The following is a 21,943-nucleotide window of genomic DNA, read 5'->3' as shown; positions in this document are numbered from 1 at the left end:
TGTCAGTGTTTTACTTTATTTTTAAAATAAATTATGCCTCAGGTTGATAAATGTTTGCCATATGACGTGGATGGTGATCCTCTTGACCAATAAGACAAGTATGCTTTCCTCAGCTGGACCACTTTGGTTGTACACTGCTTTCCTGATGTTCAATTTTCAGGTGTGCCTTAAGATTGCTTTCATTTGATTTATCAATTTCCATGAAATTTACATAATTTTTGTATTCTGCTCATTGTTATTATGCCAGACATAATGTGCCTAAGTTTATATACATATATATTCATGTGCATTTGGAGAAAATGAAAATTCAGTAAGACCATTTATTATATTATCTTAAAATACAGTTGAGACCTACATCCATTATTGAAGGCTGAATATAGAAGCTAAAGAGATAAGGTAATTATTTTTAAAGGTTATGAGGAAAAAATAATTAGGTCACAATATCAAAAATTTTCCCAAATATCTCAGTTTTTATTTTTTAATAGGAAGCAGGTAGCAGAGGCCATGTTTCTAATTCTACAAGCATTCCCCTGGGAAATGAGTTAAGCTGGATGAAGGCAAATGCTATGTCATGGCTTTAGGTAAGAAATAATGGTGAGGCTGGATGCACAGTGTAAAGCAAGAAGTGTTACTGGTCTCATAAATGAAACAAAAAGGTGAATCAACACAATTCTGATTATTGTACAGTTTCTGTAGCAAGCTAAAACTATAAAATTCTGCATCAAAATAAAATTAAAATATTCTAAATATCTACAAGATAACATGGGTACTATGAATAAACTTGTTTCTGTGCACAATATGTGAAACATTGTTATATTCAATACTTTTTTGTATAACTTGAACTAAAATCAAAATGAATAAAACAAATATATGAATTTCAATATATACTCATATAGTTTTATTTTTATTTAACTTTCTCTGACATGACATCTCTCTACTCTTAAGCATAGAAAATCCCTTAAAAACTAATTTTGATCTGAGGTGCTAAACTGTGACTAGCCATTTTGTCACAGGAGGATGGGAGCCTTAACTCCTTCCTGTTGGAATTAGCTAGAAGAGTTCCAGCTATGGGGCATATCTGCTTCAGGCCTCACATACAGCTACTCCCTCTTCTTCTTTCCTGTTTTAAGAAACTTCCGGTAACAGAATAGACAACATTTTGTGATGACAAATGCAGCAGTTGCCACACAGCCCAGCAGGAACCCGATCACGTCCAGAGAGTGGTACTGGTACCAGGTGAGGTCGTGGGCGGCTGGCCGCAGGTGCTTGGCTCCTCTGTGGCGCATGACGAACTCAATCCAGAAGACTGCTCGGTCCAGGGGCTTTACAGGCTGATCATGGTGAATGGTTGATAACCACATCACATTCTGTTTGTATCTGAAGAAAAATCAGATAGACATCAGTTTATAGAATGAACTAGAAAAGAGAAGTATGTAACATTTCATACAGATGGTAAAATTGAGTGCTTCATTGAGTGGGAGAAGTACAGATTGTTTCCCTCCAAGTTGATTAGAGGCCTTAGCTTATGTAATTTATTAAATGCATAGAATGTTAAGCCATGAAAAAAGAGAAAACTGGAAAGAGAAGCATTTGTAACTTAAAGAATGAATGAATGAAATCCCAAAGGCCAGAAAAGAGAAAGGAAATACATATTTTGAGTGTTCAAAGTTTGACCCATGCAGTAAGGAGTTGGTAATAGATTTTAAAATACTATCATAATCCAGAAATAGGAGACATATCCATGATGAGACTCAGGGACATGTCCAGGAAGTGCTGGTCAGGAGTTGATGTTGACATCATATTAGTGAAGTAATATTTAGAAGTGTGGAATGAAGTGCCTTGGTTTGAATCTTAACTCTGATTGCTTGCTTTTTTTAAATTGTCAAATGGAATGTTAGGAATAGTATCTTTTCTGATTATCTGGAGGAATAATACATTGATTCTTAGGGATATTCTTGGGCTTCCCTCTTAGCTCAGTTGGTACAGAGTCTGCCTGCAATGCAGGAGGCCCTGGTTCAATTCCTGGGTTGGGAAGATCCTCTGGAGAAGGGATAGGCTACCCAATCCAGTATTCTACCCACTCCAGTATTCTTGGCTTCCCATATGGTTCAGCTGGTAAAGAATCTCCCTGCAAAGTGGGAGACCTGGTTCGATCCCTGGGTTGGGAAGATCCCCTGGAGAAGGGAAAGACTACAGAGAGCCTGGAGTGTAAAATCAAGTGGGTCTTAGGAAGCATTACTATGAACAAAACTAGTGGAGGTAATAGAATTCCAGCTGAACTATTTCAAATCCTAAAAGATGATGCTGTTAAAGTGCTGCACTCAACATGCCAACAGATTTGGAAAACTCAGCAGTGGCCACAGGACAGAAAAAGGTCAATTTTCATTCCAATTCCAAAGAAGGGCAATGCCAAAGAATGTTCAAGCTACCATACAGCTGTGCTTATTTCATATATTAGCAAGGTTATAAGCAAAATCCTTCAAGCTGGACTTCAGCAATGTGAACCAAAAACTTCCAGATGTACAATCTGGGTTTAGGAAAGGTAGAGGAACCAGAGATCAAATTGCCAACATTTGCTTGATCATGGAGAGAGCAAGTGAATTCCAGAAAAACATCTAGTTCTACTTAATTGCCTATGCTAAAGGCTTTGACTGTGTGGATCACAACAAAATGTGCAAAATTCCTAAAGAGATGGGAATACCAGACTACCTTACCTATCTTCTAAGAAACCTATATGGAGGTCAAGAAGTAGTAGTTAGAACCAGACATGGAAAAATGGACTACTTCAAAATTGGGAAAGGAGTATCTCAAGGCTCTATATTGTCACCCTGCTTTTTTAACTTCTATTCAGAGAACATCATGTGAATTGACAGACTAGATGAATCACAAGCTGGAATCAAGATTGTCAGGAGAAACATAAAAAATCTCATATATGCAGATGAGGTTACCACTCTAAGGGCAGAAAGAGAAGAGGAACTAAAGAGCCTCTTCAAGAGGGTAAAAGAGGAGAGTGAAAAAGCTGATTTAAAACTCAACATTCAAGAAACTAACATCATGGCATCAGGTCCCATCACTTCAAGGCAAATAGAAGGGGAGAAAGTGAAAGCAGTGACTTTAAAAAAGCAGATTTTATTTTCTTGGGCTCCAAATTCACTGTGGATGGTGACTGTACCCACAAAATTAAAAGATGTTTGCTCCTTGGAAGAAAAGCTATGACAAACCTAGACAGCATTTTAAAAAGAAGAGGCATCACTTTGCCAACAAAGGTCTGCGTAGTCAAAGCTATAGTTTTTCCAGTAGTCATGTGCAAATGTGAGAATTAGGCTATAAAGAAGACTGAAGGCCAAAAAATTTGTTTTTGAATTATGGTGCTGGAGGAGACTCTTGAGAGTTCCTTGGACTGCAAGGAGATCAAGCCAGCCAATCTTAAAGGACATCAACCCTGAATATTCACTGGAAGGACTGATGCTGAAACTGAAGCTTCAATACTTTTGCCACCTGATGTGAAGGGCAGACTCATTAGAAAAGACCTTGATGCTGGGAAAGATTGAAGACTTGTTCTATAAAAAACAGTGGAAGCACTGCGTTTTTGAGAAGAGGGCAGGGATTCAGAAATATTTTTGTAATACAATAGGGAGAGACTATAAAGAAGTACAAAGTGAAAGTGTTAGTTGTTCAGTCATGTCTGACTCTTTGTGACCCCACCAACTGTAGCCCACCAGGCTCCTCTGGCCATAGAATTCTCCAGGCAAGAATACTGGAGTGGGTTGCTATTCACTTCTTCCGGGGATCTTCCTGATCCAGGGATTGAACCCAGGTCTCCTGCATTGCAAACAGATTCTTTACTTTCTGAGCTCCCTGGAAAGTCCTAATGTAGTGGGAATTTGAGATGAATTATGTCACTGTGAATTACTAAAATTAAACCATCTTAGAAGAATTTAAAACATTTGTGGATTTTACATGCCGAAAGAAAGTATGCAGATGAGTACTCATAGCATTCATGGTTCCCTACTTTAGCTTTGTTCTCAGTTCTTCCTCTTAATCCTTGTTTCCTTTGAGGGATTCTTCTCAACTTAATATTCCTTCTCAACCTGGTATTCCCATCTCTTTCAAAATTTATCCACCATCCTTGAGCCTTTGACAAACCTTTTCCCTACAACCATGGAAAAAACTTAAGGTGACACAGTAGGCTATTGTTGACTGTTTTCAAAACATTGAGCAAAATTTTACTCCTCTGTTTTTATGTGACAACCCTTTGCTGCCTCCCATGTCTTCCCAAGAGAACGTCTCTAGAAATAATAGTAATATATATATATATACATGTACATATACATATATATATACTCACGAGGGATTATTAATGACTTCATTCAATGCATTAAGCAAATCTCTTGTTGACATTGTTTCCAAGTCCAATTTGACAGCTGCTCCCTTGGCCTTCATATGAGCGATGTTGTCAGGTTGATCAGCAAACAAAGGAATGCCCACCATAGGGATCCCATGGTAGATGGCCTCGTAAATGCCATTGGTTCCACCATGAGTTATAAAGGCTTTGGTTTTTGGATGACCTAGGATTGAGTGAATTTCAGTTAAATTATTAATTGAGTCTTAGAAATAAAATGAGTACTAGAAGGCACTGAAAGAAACAGTGTATTTTAGATAACAGATGACTATACACAGGAAACTTCATTTAAATTGCTATCAGAACTCTGAGCAAGAATCCGCTAATTCTGCTGGAGAGGTTAAGTGAAGGCTTCCTAAAAGAAGAGTTTGTCACTTGAACTTCATAAATTCAAGATTGGCAGGTAAACAAATTGAAAGAACATTCTGGGTAAAAGAAACCACATGAACAACAATCACATCAAAACAAACAAACAGGGAGGGGATGTCAGAAATATAGTCTATTAAAGAAATTCTGAAGACATTTAGTTTGATAGGAAGGGTTTCAAGTCCAAAGGAAGGGTAGTACTAGTGGTAATGGAACCCAGGGATGGAAAATCTGTATTTTATCATAAAATGTATAATTTTTCAAGAAAAATATTGTGATACAAATGAAATTGTTTATTTAACAGGAACTGACTCACAGATTTAGAGAATGAATTCATTCTTATCAGGGGGAACTGTGGGGTGGGGAGGGACAGACGGGGTTTTGGATTGACAGGGTACACACTACTATATTTAAAATAGGCAACCAACAAGACTCTATTATAAAACAAGATTATATATATTTTCTATTATAGGAAATAGAGAATATGGGTAATAAAAGATGAGCTGTTATGTTTTAGTAGCATTCAAAAGATCCCTATAGAGCGGACAAGTGTAAAGAGAGAGTTCAGAGGCAGAACAACAATCTACAAAGTTATTTACAATTTCACTGTGAGAAGGAATTACAGTTAAAATAAAGATTTTTGATTTGTACCATAAGAAATGTATTGTGTATAATGAAATTAGAATTTTTGTATTTTCTTTTTTTTTTTTCCACCTAAGGCTGGAAATAACAATGAGGAAATAACTTTTTCTTTTTTAATTTTTCAATAATAAATACTCAACAAGTTTGTTTCATATTGAAGTACTATCAGTCTGCTCAGCTGTTATTCTTGTTTTAATGTTTGTTCTACCAAGTCTCACCAAGGAGGTCGTTCTGAGGGATCCATTCATACAGCCGAGTATTGGGTCCTAAGGTGTCTGGTTTTTTGCCACTGTATCTCCATAGCACCTGTTAGAGTAGAGGAAATACCTTATTTCATAAGTTGAACTTCACAGTTCTAGCATTAGAATTTTGTACAGGTTTAAAGACATCTAGATAAATGTCTTGTGTATGACAGATAAGGAAATAAGGATCAGAGATTTTAAGTAAAAACTACTAATGCATTGGCCTGAACAGAAATGCACACATTTTACACACTTGTCACGTTAAATTAGGTAAGGCATGCAGTCAGATTTCACACATGATGCCATAGACGAATGAGATTTTCCTTGACAAATTTAACTATTTAAGAAATTGTTAGGTGGTTTTGATTCTATTGTCAAAATATTGTGGCAAATTACTAATAATCTACACGTTTATTTTGAGATAAGTTGGAGCTATTGTAATAGTTTATTTTTCTTGCAGGATATATTTGTAATCAGATCTTTTACATTATTTAAGAGACTCATTAAATAGTTGACACTTTTAAATTATTATATGTACCTTTTGTGGAATCTGGGCAAGGGCTGATGCAATTGTATTAGCTCTTTCTTCTGTCATGCTAGTGATCATTGACCCCAAAGTAAACACCACAATACCATTTTCTCCAGAGCTCTGGACAAACTCTTCCATTTCCTATAAAAAAGAATTCAAAAAAAAAAAAAAAAAAAAAGAATTTTCTCTATCACAAAAGAGCAACAACATAGTGAACATTACTTAAAGGATGCCTACAAACAGCTAAAGAGAGAAAATCTAATCTTTTTTTTTCCATTTATTTTTATTAGTGGGAGGCTAATTACTTTACAATATTGTAGTGGTTTTTGCCATACATTGACATGAATCAGCCATGGATTTACAGAATTATTAGAGTAGTGACTTTTAAAAAACTATAAAATACACATAAGATAAATTTGCCATCTTAATCACTCCTAAATGATTCAGTCAAGTGTTAGTCAAGTCAAGTGTTAGGCACTCAGTCATGTCTGACTGTGACCCCATGGGCTGTATCTTGCCAGGTTCCTCTGTCCATAGAATTCTCCAGGCAAGAATACTGAAGTGGGTTGCCATTCCATTCCCCAGGGGGATCTTCCTGACCCAGGGATTGAACCCAGGTCTCCTGCATTGCAGGCAGATTCTTTACCAGATGAGCTACCAGCGAATCCCTTATGGTTCAGTAGTGTTAAGTATATTCATGTTGTGCAACCGGTCTCCAGAAGTCTTCATCTTGAAAGACTGGATGTCTGATCCTACTAAGAAACTCCATTTTCTTCTTTCTCCAGCATCTGGCAAACTTCAGTCCTCTCCATGTTTCTACAAATTTAGTCTCTATACCTTGTATAAGTTGAATTATTTAGTATTTGACTTTTTGGACTGTCTTATTTCATTTAAAATTCACCCATGGTGTTCCATGTGTCATATTTCCTTTTAATGGCTGAATAATATTTTATTGTTTGTAGATACCACATTTTGTTTATGGATTTATCTGTTGACGGACACTTGAGTTGCTTCACTCCTTTGGCTCTAGTGGATAGTGCTTTCATGAGTATGGTGTGCAAATATCTCATTGGGATCCTCATTTCAATTCTTTTTGGGTATGCCCAGAAGAGGAATTGCTGGATCATATGGTCATTTATTTTTTGAGGAAACTCCATAATGTTTTAAGCAATGGGTGTTTTTTTTTTTTTCCATCAGACATAATTTCTGAGGTCCTTTGGAAGAAGATGTGTCATATGGGGTCAATTTTTTCTATTGTGTGTGTTTGTGCACTTGTGTGTATGTACAAGTAAGAAATAAAATAGAGCCAGTACACAGTAGTGATGAGGTGCTGTGTCCAACACTTTGCAACCCTATGGACTGCAGCTCACCAGGCTCCTCTGTCCATGGGGATTCTCCAGGCCAGAATACTGGAATGGTTTGCCATGTCCTCCTTCAAGGGATCTTCCCAACCCAGGGATTGAACCCGGGTCTCCAGCATGCAGGTGGATTCTTTACCATCTGAGCCACCAGTGATGAGGAGATACTGTTAAACAATTACTGTTTAGACTAAGACTACTGTTAGATTCAGACTCTTCATCTATAATGTTATTAATTATTAACATAGATTCTTGGAAGAAAGCTACACTCCAGGATTTATCTCACCCTTATTTTTTTTTTATTATAGTTCTACTAAATTGTTGTTTTTTTTTTCCAGGCAGAATTATTTTAGCATAGGCTTTCGAATTTCATTTCCATGGCTATTAGCACTGAAAAAAATTATGATTAGAATCACTTTATGTCTGTCATTCTATAGCTCTATAATCCTTGTTCCTTATCTTAAATTTTGTCACAACTTTCCTAACTCTCTCTATATATTACTTATCAGTGACAGTGAGGAGTCTGGTATTGTAGTTTGAAGTTTCTGTGAAACAGTCTGATGAGGACTATTTATAATCCAACAGTCTCATACTATGAGATCTTTTATAACCCAGATGTATACTTGTGTACTCACATATTTGAATAATCTTATTACTGGTTTTGTTTACATATGACACCCTTTGCCATGAACTCATTTTTTGTAATTGATGTCACAGTAGGATGTGCTATGTGCAACGGCTTTGAGGGACCATCATCATCATTACCTCACTGAGTTTCCCAGGGAGCACCTTTCCCACAGTGCAAGAAGTGCCTCAGGGCTTTCTGCAGCAGAGATCTTGTCACATTCTGAGTAGTCCACATCAAACTAAACAGCTCCTGGAGAAGCTGTATTCACTTGGCATTGTTTCATAATTATTTTGTCACTTTGTCCTTCATACTTTTCCAAGTAAAAAATCATTACTCTCCACACTAAAATAATTCCACATTATTCGGTGCCCTTCATTACAAAAAAAAAAAAAAATGTAGAGGTAAAAATTTTCCTGGATATTTGGTCAAAATCATATATTCATCTTTTAAATTTCTCTTTTCTGTTTCAAACTCATTATTCTTTTCTTTCTGGAAAACAATGACCCAACTCTTTCACCATAAAGTGTTTATTTTCTGATCATAACCATTGTCATTAAACTTCTTTTAAAAAGCATTTTTTACAGAAAGAATAAGATTTTTTTTTCAAACTTTAACCTTGCTGACTATATTATGTAGTACATTGTTTGAAAGTATAATGTCACTCTGATATCAGTTTCAATATTAAGTTCACTGAACTTTCCTATGATTTAACATGGTCCATCCAGGTATTGTATTTCCAAGGACCTGTAGCAGCTTTTAAAGTTACCTGTCTTCATTGTTTTGTCTCATTCTCTTACTACCTAAAGCTGCTTGTCTTTTCCGTGGTAAATGGATCCCTATCATATTATTGGAGAAGTTCCTTTATTTAATAATTAATCACTGATATGGACTGTTCATTCTCACTTTTAGACATCTTTATGAAAATAATATGAGCCCATGGTGAAAAAGTATGCAAAATACAAAAAAAATTTAAAAATAAAGTAAAATGTACTCATTTTCACTGTCAAGAAATAGTTTAAAATTCATATGCTCATTTTAAAGATGAAAAAGATTTTTTACATTTTACATAAGACATTATTTAATATGTATAATATATTGATGCATATATGCATCATGCATATGATCATGCATGTAATATATTGATTTGCATTTATATATTGTAATAGAATTGCCATTTTCATGATATTTCATGCCTCTATCATGCTGCATAGTTATCATTTCTTTTTGTGATTGGAATAATTAATTAAGATGTAGTCTCTTAGCAAATTTGACAATTATAACATAATATTGTTGTCTATATTCACTGTTCTCTATCTTAGAGCTCCAGGATTTATTTCTCTATGAGAGGCAAGTTTGCACTCTTGAAAGACATCTCTTCTATTCTCCTACCCCACAGATCCTGGTAACCATCATATTAATATTACTGTCTACTTTTAAAAGTTTGACTTTTTAAGATTCCACATTTAAGGGATATCATATAGTATTTGGCTCTCTCTGTCTTTTCAAAAAATAAACAAAAATACCAAGTTTTAGCTAGACTAACAAAAGAAAGAAAAAGACTCATACAAATAAAATTAGAAATGAAAGTGGAGACATTACAGCTGTTACTACAACTACATAGACTCTTAAGAAATTATTGTGTAGAATTATATACCAACAAATTACATTACCAAGAAGAATGAATAAATTTCTAGAAACACACAGTTTATCAAGACTGAATCAGGAAGAGCTGGAAAATCTTGACAAGTCATAATAGCTAAAGATATTCACTTAGTTTCAAAAGCCTCCCAATGAAGAAAACCCCAGGACCTCAATAGCTTCACTGACAAAATAGATGAAATATTTAAAAAATAATTAATGCCAGTTCTTCTAAAACTTTTCCAAAAAATTAAAAAGAAGGAATGCTTCTGAAACTCATTCTACAAGACCAGTATTACCTTTATACCAAATCAATAAGGATATGAATATAGATGCAGAAATTCTCATCCAAATATCTGCAAGTCAAATTCAAGAACACATTGAAAGCATTACATACTGTGACCAGATGAGATTTATTCCTTGGATGTAAAGGATGGCTCAATGTATCTAAATCAATTAATGTAATATATTCCATTAATAAAATGAAATTTAAAACACTTGTTCATGCTGATAGGTGTGGAATAACATTTGACAAGATGCAACATTATTTCCTGATAAAAACCCTCAATGCTGTGACTGTAGAAGGAAGGTATTTCAACATAAGTCATATATAACAAACCCAAAATTAGCATCATGTTCAACAGTGAAAATTTGAAAGCTTTTTCTCTAATATCAGGAACAAGACAAGGATGCCCACTATCACACTCATTACATATATTATAGTATTAGAAGTCCTAGCCAGAGTAACTAGGCAAGACAAAGAAATTAAACATCCAAGTCAGGAAGGAAGAGGTAAAATCACTTCTTTTGCAAGTGATATATATATATTTTTAATACAGAAAATCCCAGAGATTCAGCCAAAAACCTGAATTAATTGGCAACTTCAGTAAAATTGTGGGATAGGAAATTAGCATAAGGAAATTAGTTGTATTAAATTTCACATTATAAGGGCTTTCCTGGTGGTCCAGTGATTAAGAATCCATCTGGCATTGCAGTGTACATGATTTGATCCTTCATCTGGGAACTAAGGCCCCACATGCCACAGGGATCTAAGTCCATGCACGAAAAATGACTGAGCCTTCAAGCACAATGTACTTAAATTGCACTGAATATTATATGCTTTTAACAAATTTGTTAAATCTGATGCTTGAAACATATTTTAATTTGCATTTCCATGATTAACAGTGAGTTTGAAAAATAATGTTAGTTGGATTTCTAAATAATAATGAAACATCAGAAAAAAGAACTATCCCATTCACAGTTGGATGAAAAATTAGAAAATAACTAGAAATAAGTTTAACCAATGAGGTGAAAGATCTGTATCGTGATAATTACAAGACTTTGTAGAAAGAAATAGAATAAAGCACAAATAAATGTAAAGTCATCTTATGTTCATGATCTCAAGAGGTAATATTTTTAAAATATTGACACTACCCAAAGCCAAAGGCACCATATCTCACTATTTCAAATAGTACAAAACTATGATGTTTAAAACAATATGGCACAGGCCTAAAAAAGACAACTAGATCAGTGGAACAGAATACAGGATCCAGAATTGAAACCCTGCATTTACAGGGAAAGCCTTTGACAAAATTCAATATCCATTTATGATAAAAACACTCCAAAAAGCAGGCATAGAAGGAACATACCTCAACATAATGAAAACCATATATGATAAACCGACAGCAAACATTATCCTCAATGGTGAAAAATTGAAAGCATTTCCCCTAAAGTCAGGAACAAGAAAAGGGTGTCCACTCTCACCACTACTATTCAATATAGTTTTGGAAGTCCTAGCCATAGCAATCAGAGAAGAACAAGAAATAAAAGGAATCCAGATTGAAAAAGAAGTAAAATCTCACTGTTTGCAGATGCCATCATGATCCTCTACATATAAAACCCTAAAGACTCCACCAGAAAAGTACTAGAGCTAATCAATGAATATAGTAAAGTTGCAGAATATAAAATTAGCATGCAGAAATCCCTTGCATTTCTATACACTAACAATGAGAGAACACAAAGAGAAATTAAGGAAACAATTCCATTCATCATTGCAATGAAAAGAATAAAATACTCAGGGATAAATCTATCTAAAGAAACAAAAGGCCTATATATAGAAGACTAAAAAACACCAATGAAAGAAATCAAAGATGACACAGATAGATGGAGAAATATACTATGTTCATGGATCAGAAGAATCAATATAGTGAAAATGAGTATACTATCCCAAAGCAATCTATAGATTTAATGCAGTCCCTTTCAAGCTGCCAACAGCATTTTTCACAGAACTAGAACAAATAATTTCACAATTTGTATGCCTTGAATAGCCAAAGCAATCTTGAGAAAGAAGAATGGAACTGGAAGAATCAACCCGCATGATTTCAGACTATACTACAAAGCTACAGTCATCAAGACAGTATGATACTGGCACAAAGACAGAAATATAGATCAATGGAACAAAATAGAAACCCCAGAGATAAATCCACACACCTATGGGCACCTTATCTTTGATAAAGGAGGCAAGAATATACAATGGAGAAAAGACAATCTCTTCAGCAAGTGGTGCTGGGAAAGCTGGTCAATCACATGTAAAAGAATGAAACTAGAACAATTTCTAACACCATACACAAAAATAAACTCAAAATGGATTAAAGATCTAAATGTAAGGCCAGAAACTATAAAACTCCTAGAGGAAAACATAGGCAAAACACTCTCTGACATAAATCACAGCAAGATCCTCTATGACCCACCTCCCAGAGTAATAGAAATAAAAGCAAAAATAAACAAATGGGACTGAATTAAACTCGAAAACTTTTGAACAACGATGGAAACTATAAGCAAGGTGAAAAGACAGCCTTAGAATGGGAGAAAATAATAGCAAATGAAGCAATTGACAAAGAATTAATCTCAAAAATATACAAGCAGCTCCTGCAGCTCAATTACAGAAAATAAACGACACAGTCAAGAAATGGACCAAAGAACTAAACAGACATTTCTCCAAAGAAGACATAATATGGCTAACAAATACATTAAAAGATGCTCAACATCACTCATTATCAGAGAAATGCAAATTAAAACTGCAGTGAGGTACTATTACACGCCAGTCAGGATGGCTGCTATCCAAAAGTCCACAAACATTAAATGCTGGAGAGGGTGTGGAGAAAAGGGAACCCTCTTACACTGTTGGTCAGAATGCATATTAGTACAGCCACTATCGAGAACAGTGTGCAGATTCTTTAAAAAACTGGAAATAGAACTGCCATATGACCCAGCAATCCCACTGCTGGGCTTACACACTGAAGAAACCAGAATTGAAAGAGGCACCTGTACCCCAGTGTATCACAGCACTGTTTACAATAGCCAGGACATGGAAGCAACCTATATATCCATCAGCAGACAAATGGATAAGAAAGCTGTGGCACATATACACAATGTAATATTACTCAGCTATTGAAAAGAATGCATTTGAATCAGTTCTAATGAGGTGGGTGAAACTGGAGCCTATTATACAGAGTGAAGTAAGTCAGAAAGAAAAATACCAGTAACAGTATATTATCATATGTACATGGAATTTAGAAAGATGGTGACTATATGCGAGACAGCAAAAGAGACACAGATGTAAAGAACAGATTTTTAGACTGTGGGAGAAGGCGAGGGTGGGATGTTCTGAGAGAATAGCATTAAAACATGTATATTACCATATATGAAATAGATCACTAGTCCAAGTTCAATGCATGAAACAGGGCACTCAAAGCTGGTGCACTGCAACAACTCTGAGGGATGGGATGGGGAGGGAGGTTGGAGGGGGATTCAGAATGGGGGACACATGTACACCCATGGCTGATTCATGTCAATGTATGGCAAAACCCACTACAATATTGTAAAGTAATTAGCCTCCAATTACAATAAATAAATAAATAAAACACTGCATTTATAGTCAACTAATATTCAACAAAGGAGGCAAGAACATTCAATGAGGAAACTGGATAAACACATATGAAAAAGTGAAATGAGACCCCTTTGTTACACCTGTCACAAAAATCAAGTCAAAAGGAATCAGACTTAAAATAAGGCCAAACACTATAACACTCCTAAAAGAAAACATAGGGAGAAAGCTCCTTGACATTGGTTTTGGAAATATTTTCTTTGGAAATGACACCAAAACCATGACAAAAGAAAAAGTCAATAAGTAGAACTACTTGAAACTTACAAGCTTTTCCACCATAAAAGAATCAACCAGATAAAAATATGCATAAAGAATAGAAGAAAAATTTTGCAAACCACATATTGAAGGGCTAATATCATACATATATACATATTTATACATAATATGTATAAATATAGATTATATACATGTGCTGTGCTTAGTCGCTTAGTTGTGTTTGATTCTTTGTGACCCCATGGACTGTAACTGGGCATGCTCCTCTGTCCATGGAGATTCTCCAGGCAATAATACTGGAGTGGGTTGCCATGTCCTTCTCCATGGGATCTTATCCACCCAGGGATTGAACCCGGGTCTCCCACATTATAGGTGGATTCTTACCATCTGAGCCACCAGGGAAGCCCATATTATACAAACTTCTAACAGGTGTGAGGTGATAGCTCACAGTAGTTTTGATTTGAATTTCCTTGATAATTAGTGATGTTGAGCATCTTTTCACATACTTAATGGCCATTTAGATGTTTCCTTTCGAAAACTGCTATTTTCTTTTTTCTCCATTCTTTAAATTTTTCTTTTGTGTTGTATGATTTACATATATATACTTATATACACATACATATAGATATATATATATAGATCTTCCTGACCCAGGGATTGAACCAGGGTCTCCTGCATTGCAGGTGAATTCTTTACCATCTGAGCCACCATGAAAACCATATATATATATATATATATATATACATATATATATATATATATACATATGAATTACATTTATATGTAACTCATACAACACAGAAATAAAAATTTAGTTAAAGAATGGGGAAACAAATAAAATAGACAATTTTCCAAATAAGAGATCTAAACGGCCATTAGGTATATGAAAAGATGCTCAACGTCACTAATTATCAAAGAAATTCAAATCAAAACTACAATGAACTATCACCTCACACCTGTTAGAAGTTTACCACCAGGAGGAGAAAACTGTTGGTGAGAACGTGGAGAAAAGTGAATGCTTGTACATTGTCAGTGGGAATGTAAATTTATTGAGACACCATGGAAAACAAAATGAAGGTTTGTTTAAAAAAATTAAAAATAGTTATTAAAAAATTAAAAATACTATATGATCTGGTAATTCCAATTTTTGATGCATATTCTGAAGAGATAAAAACAGGATAGCAAAGAGATATATGTGCTCCCATGTTTTTGAAAGTCCACTCTGATTCTTTGCGACCCCCTGGACTATACAGTTCATGGAATTCTCCAGGTCAGAATACTAGAATGGGTAGCAGTTCCCTTCTTCAGGAGATCTTCCCAACCAAGGAATTGAACCGGGGTCTCCTGTATTGCAGGCGGATTCTTTACCAGCTGAGCTACCAGGGAAGCCCAAGTTTATTGTACCATTATTCACAGGAGCCAAGGGAAAGAATCAAGTAGCCATTAACGAATGAATACATTAAAGATGTGTATTCTAAATACACATACAGACACACAGAATGAGATGTTATTCATCCATGAGAAAGAAGGGAATCCTGCCATTTTTGACAACATAAATGGGCTTTGAGGGCTTTATGCTAAAACTTGTGTTTTCATTCTAATTTTATTCCACTCTTATAATGAAATACACATTGTGACATATATTTTGAAAGTTGCATTTTAGCTTATATTTTTATCCTACAAGAAAACTTGATCTTATTATATCTATATTTTCCATACTATAGCCAATTGAATGTAATTAAGTACTGTTTGATAAAATGATTGGCATGGTATGATATGTATACTATAATTTATTTAATTATTGCTTAATTTTGGATATTTAAATTACTTCTAGTGTTGCATTTTATGAATTACTGCCCAAAATATTGTTCTGTACTTCTTTATTTTTCTCTGTATGGTTTCATGGGTGTATACTATGAAATCAAAAGCTGTAAGCATTTTTAAGATTCTTCATGCATTTTCCCAAATGTCTTAATTCTTTAAACAAGAGCAAAGGGACATATGTATAACCCACAGTTGATTCATGATGATGTTTGGCAGAAACCAACACAATTCTGTAAAGCAATTATCCTGTAATTAAAAATTAAATAAATTTAAAATAAAAAAGATCATACATCATGGTCAAGTGGGCTTTATAAAAAAATATTACAGAAATTTTCTGAGAATCTAATAATGAATGGAAAAGTTAGGAGTTTGATGGAATAGTTTCTTTATATAATGAAATCTTTACAATCATTGACTTGGATTTAAATCTTGTTTTCAACTTAATAACAACAGCTACTATTAACTAGTTTCCATTATCCTACTATTAATCTTTTCTTTTTTCTTATTCCTCTTCAGATTCTTGCTTACCTTCATAAGGGATTCTTTGTAATTTTAAAGTATGGGAAGTTTTCAGATTCAAGAGGTGCAAATTATTTGCTCTTTAGTGTCTTTGCAGAATTTATGGTTCTTCTACATGCAGTTTATATTTTTCCTGTGCTCATTCTCTTAGACAACTATGATGTTGAAATGCACATTCCTAAAGGGAGCTTTACTGAGCTTTTCTTTAGTGTAGGTGTAGACACAAAACAGTTGTCATAATAAACTTAGTGACCTTTTTTAATCTGTAAAACCCTGGGACTGCAAATGAAGACTGGTTTAAATGTTGATGTGAAAGCTAGGTAGTGCTGAATTTGACTGTAAAAACTGTTAAGTCATACATTTATATTGTTGAAGAATGGTCTATTTTAGCTAGAGGACTGGTGAAGAGCTGCAATCCTTTATAAAGAATTTTAGCATTTCATCTTTATCTGATAGCCAAACCTTAAAAAAAATTCTTAACATTAAAAACTTTTAAATTGAATGTCTTAAATTATATTTTAACTTAAATTTTATTAAACATTATTATTTAATTACTTTTATTTTTTAATTAAAAAATCTTTACTTTTAAACAACTCCTTGGGATGTATACTTTCTAGGACTTTGCTAGATTATATTGATATAATCTTGATGTATTGGAAAACCAGTTTCCACTAGCTTAGAAATTAGATCCAAGTGGCTGGTACACACTGGGTTATTGATAATATAGAATAGCAACAAAATGAAAATGATTACAATAGTTAATATTTCTTTTGACTCACTGAATAAGTGCCAGAGGCATTTGTTTCATACTAACAAATATTTTTCCCCAGGACAATATGAAGTTGATTCTATCATTATAAGAGTTAGTGTGGTCATATCTCTATGAATATCATAGTCAAGTTTTGCATCATTGTTGCCTGTAATTCACAACAAACTGCTCAATGGTGTCCCTTTCCACTCTTGCCCCTTTACAAGGCAACACAGTGACTAAATCCTGTGTGTGATTTTTTTGGTAAGGTGATCATCTCTCTCCCTCTTTACCCTTTTCGTTTTCTCCCTAATGCTCTTACTAGATGCTTCAGTTCAGTTCAGTTCAGTTCCTCAGTCATGTCCGACTCTTTGTGACCCCCACAGACTGCAGCACGCCAGGCCTCCCTGTCCATCACCAACTCCTGGAGTTTACTCAAACTCATGTCAATTGAGTTGGTGATGCCATCCAACCACCTCATCCTCTGTTGTCCCCTTCTTTTCCCACCTTCAATCTTTCCCAGCATCAGTGTTTTCCACATCAGGTGGAAAGTATTGGAGTTCTTCACATCAGGTGGCCAAAGTATTGGAGTTTCAGCTTTAACATCAGTCCTTCCAATTAATATTCAGGACTGATTTCCCTTAGGATGGACTGGTTAGATCTCCTTGCAGTCCAAGGGACTCTCAAGAGTCTTCTCCAAACCCACAGTTCAAAAGCATCAATTCTTCGGCGCTCAGCTTTCCTTATAGTCCAACTCTCACATCCATACGTGACTACTGGAAAAACCACAGCCTTGACTAGACTGACATTTGTTGGCAAAGTAATATCTTTGCTTTTTTAATATGCTGTTTAGGCAGGTCATAACTTTCCTGCCAAGGAATAAGCATATTTTAATTTCATGGCTGCAGTCACCATCTGCAGTGATTTTGGAGCCCAAAAAAATAAAATCTGTTAATGTATGGCAAAAATCGCTACAATATTGTAAAGTAATTATCCTCCAACTAATAAAAATAAATGGAAAAAAAAAAAAGTCTACCACTGTTTCCCCATCTATATGCCATGAAGTGATGGGACCAGATGATGATCTTAATTTCCTGAATGTTGAGCTTTAAGCCAGCTTTTTACTCTCCTCTTTCACTTTCACCAAGAGGCTCTTTAGTTCTTTTTCTCTTTCTGCCATAAGGGTGGTGTCGGACTTCTTTGGTACCATCATTACTATACTACCAGCTTTCCTTTTGAGTCTTCCTCCACATCTTCCCTATCTCTTCTACTTATTCCTGAACATCCTTTAGATCTCAATTTTAATATCAGTGCTTCAGAGACACTTTCTATAATTCATGCTGGGTGTTTCCTTATTATTGTGGTCTTCCCTTATTATAACAATTTTCACACAATTTTTATTACTCATTGGTATTCTATGTTTCCAGTAGAGTGGTTGGTGGCAGAAACTGTATCTACACCATTTCTCTGCATATTAGCACTTACTTCTAGAATATGCTAGTCATTTTAAAAATTATTCTTTTTATTTTAAAATTCTCCTAAATATCATTCTTTACTATGTGCTGAATAATGAAGGTCATATTTTTACTGTCATATTCTCAAATTGTCCCACTGATCCCACTTTATTCTGTATTGATACTGAAATTTAGATACTTGTGTAGCTATAGAAATAAATATAAGAGTTTCTAATTGGCAGGCCACTATCTAGCATCCCACATCTCATTATAACTGAGCATTCTAAATAAATAATGTAGGATTACTCTTATCAAAAATGCAATGTAGACAAAACACAATAAACAGGAATAGGTAACCTTAGGCAAGGGTTTGGCAGGTTTGCAGTGAAGGCCTCCAACAAATTCAAAATTTGGTAGTAGTGGGTGAGGAAATTGAAAATCCCAGTAGGTTCGAATGAGCCACATTTCAGCTTTTCCCATTGTCTCTGATAATGTAGTCTGTCTTCCTACAATGAAAAGTAAAAACAAAAAGAATTAGATGAAATGATAAAATTGTCATGTGAGTATATTAGCTAATTTTTTGAAAGGAGCTTGGAATGATATAGTCAAAGATATTTGAAAGTGTATGTATTCTGGTAAAGCAAATAAATATGAATGTCTATAGTACATGTCTTCCCTGGTGGCTCATTGGAAAAGAATCCACCTGTCATTGCAGGAGACGTGGGTTCAACCCCTGGGTTGGGAAGGTCCCCTGGAGAATGAAATGGCAACCCACTCAAATATTCTTGCCTGGGGAATCTCATGGATGGAGGAGCCTGGCATGCTGCAGTCCATGGGGTTGCAAAGAGTTGGACCCAACTTAATGACTAAGCAACAACAGTGGCATATAATATCATATTATATCTTATCATATCCTGTCACATTATATAATAGAACATAACATAATACAGAAGCCTAGGTACACAAATAGAAAAAAAAAAATTCTAAATGCTACCTAGATACTTGTGCTACAGATATTTGTATACTTCAACCTATCTGTCTTCTTTTATTGAGACACTTTATGAGGTTTTTAGTGACTTTTTTTACATTAAAAAAGGAAGTTCGGTCATATGAATATATAACTGCTCGGAAAATTCCTAAGTGCTTCAAATTTGTGGTTTATGACTTCCTGAAGTATCTGGACAAGTAATGGGCAACAGGGTTGTACCTTATTCTATAATTTAATATTTTTATATATTTATTAGATAATTTTATATTTTCATTTTGTTGTTTCACTTATGAGACAAAATTTTGTGACTTTATACAAATTCATTTTCCAAGGCACTAGGAAAGTTAGGACTTCATGCTACCAATTAAAAACATGACTTACCTAGTACTTCACTGTAAAATTGATTCCACTTTTTCTCATTAAATGTCCGGAACCAAAAGTCAAAATAAAGTACATATATTATATTTTTTACCCTCTCCATGAATGTCATATGATCACTTAATTCTGACATAATAACAGGTACATAGGATGGTGGAAATGAAAGCCCTCCACTATACTTTTCAATTAAAAAGCCAGGAGAGAAGCGGAGACTGTACACTAAAGGTACTTTAAGTATCTCAGCTAGCAGTTCACCACAGGGTCCAATGGCATCTGCAAGAATGACATCAAAACTTGATTCCCGTAGTTTTGTTATAAGTTTCTTGTTTGAAACAGCTTCTTTACACATCTTCATGGCAACATCAGAATATTTCCAAAATAAACTTTGCACTGCTGAAAAATATGACAAAAATGAATCTTTTTCCATATATGTCCATTTCTCAAGCAAATACTGGAAAATATACTCAAAATCATCTTTAGTTAAAGATACAGGGAAATTCTCAAATTTGATACCAAATTCTTTTCTGGTATTAATGAAAATGGAAGCTGAAGATGTCATAACAGTCACCTCATGACCCCGTGAGACCAGTTCTTCCAGAATTGCCTTTATATTTATCCAGTGACTATATTCCACTGGCCACACCAGCACCTTTCCACAATTTCCAGAGTTGAAGTAGCAAGTCAGCTGTAGCAGCAGCAGAAATGACAGCCATTTCATAGACATCATATTCATATGCAGAACTTTTCAAAAATTGCTGTATCCTTTTGCCATCATTCATGTTTATATCCAAGGAGAAATTGATCATGATGTTAAATTATAACTCCTACGCCTTTAGTAGTGACTTTATATGAGCAGTCAGCAGTTGTGGAAAGTAAGTGAAATGGTAAAGTGTAGAATAGTTCATGTTTATACAATGTGTTTAATTTTGTTTTCTCAATGCTGTCACCCATCCAAAAAGCAAAGACCTTGCACATGCAGATCAATTATATTGTGTAACAGAGAAGACTAGTGTAAAAACAAAAGCAAGTAAGAATTTCTCCTTGACATGGAATTAGAGATAAGGAGACAGCAACAAGATGGAAACTTAGGAATTTCTGACACTTGCATCCCTTACAAAAACAACAAAAGCAATAAATAACAACTACAAACTAATATAAATTACTTTGGGAAAGTTCTGGATGACAATGAAGAAGTTTCACAAGCTCTGCAGATTGCAAAACCTGAGGATGACTGTGCAGAAAAGCTTGGAAAGATTTTACCTACATTACCCCATCCTTTAGTTCAGAGGAACTTGGCACCAGCAGAGATTCCTTCAAAGGGATTTCACCCTATGGGGAAAAGGACAGCAAGAGAATCCCAGTAAGCCTCACCATCATAGGCGTGTGCAGATTTTAGACACTGAGGACTTACAGTCTTCACCAGCACTGATTCCATTTGACAGAGCTGCCCAGAGTCCTTGCTTTTGCATCTTTCTTGAGGTTGGAAATGTCACTGTGGTGAGACCTGACTTTGGGGCCCCACCACTCCTGTATCCTGCTTGCCATGGATGAGATGTCATAGTGCTTTGACTTCTATGAGATTGGGACTGTTGCTCTGTGCCCTGCCCCCTGGTACTAAGTTAGTGCTTTGTCTGGCCATAACTAGGGCAATGCTGCTGTTTATTTGGACCTAACTCTGTATTCCTAGTTGTGGCTTTGAGTGGCTATTATGTAGGTTGAGCTGCTATTTTATACACCATTTCTGGGTTCTAAGTCAGAATGGTTTTAGCCTATCATTGCTGGGGCAAACTGCCACTTAAAACTCAACATTGAAAAAACTAAGATCATGGCACTGGTCCCATCACTTCATGCCAAATGGGGAAAAATAGAAACAGGGGCAGATATTTAATTTCTTGGGCTCAAAAATCACTGTGGATTGTGACTGCAGCCATGAAATTAAAAGACACTTGCTCCTTGGAAGAAAAGTTATGACAGACCTAGACAGCATATTCCAAAACAAAGATATCACTTTGCTGACAAAGGTCCATATAGTCAAAGCTATGGTTTTTCCAGTCGTCATGTGCAGATG

General features: G+C 35.1%; 1 protein-coding gene across 1 annotated transcript; it reads right to left on the bottom strand.

The window, feature by feature from the left end:
- Positions 1-450: 450 nt before the first annotated feature.
- On the bottom strand, positions 451-20,662 carry LOC110149699 (UDP-glucuronosyltransferase 2B17-like). Its single transcript, XM_020912278.2, has 6 exons — positions 19,879-20,662; positions 18,867-19,015; positions 6,191-6,322; positions 5,629-5,716; positions 4,349-4,568; positions 451-1,377 (listed from the first exon to the last, which is right to left on the bottom strand). The coding sequence occupies exons 1-6, from the start codon at positions 20,606-20,608 to the stop codon at positions 1,101-1,103; spliced, it is 1,596 nt and encodes a 531-aa protein (XP_020767937.2). The 5' UTR covers positions 20,609-20,662; the 3' UTR covers positions 451-1,100.
- Between the last annotated feature and the right edge of the window lie 1,281 nt (positions 20,663-21,943).

The sequence above is a fragment of the Odocoileus virginianus genome, chromosome 29 (assembly GCF_023699985.2).
Source record: "Odocoileus virginianus isolate 20LAN1187 ecotype Illinois chromosome 29, Ovbor_1.2, whole genome shotgun sequence".
NCBI classification, from domain to species: domain Eukaryota; kingdom Metazoa; phylum Chordata; class Mammalia; order Artiodactyla; family Cervidae; genus Odocoileus; species Odocoileus virginianus.
The sequence above is the reverse complement of the archived record's forward strand: the minus strand, read 5'-3'. Positions and strand labels throughout refer to the sequence as shown.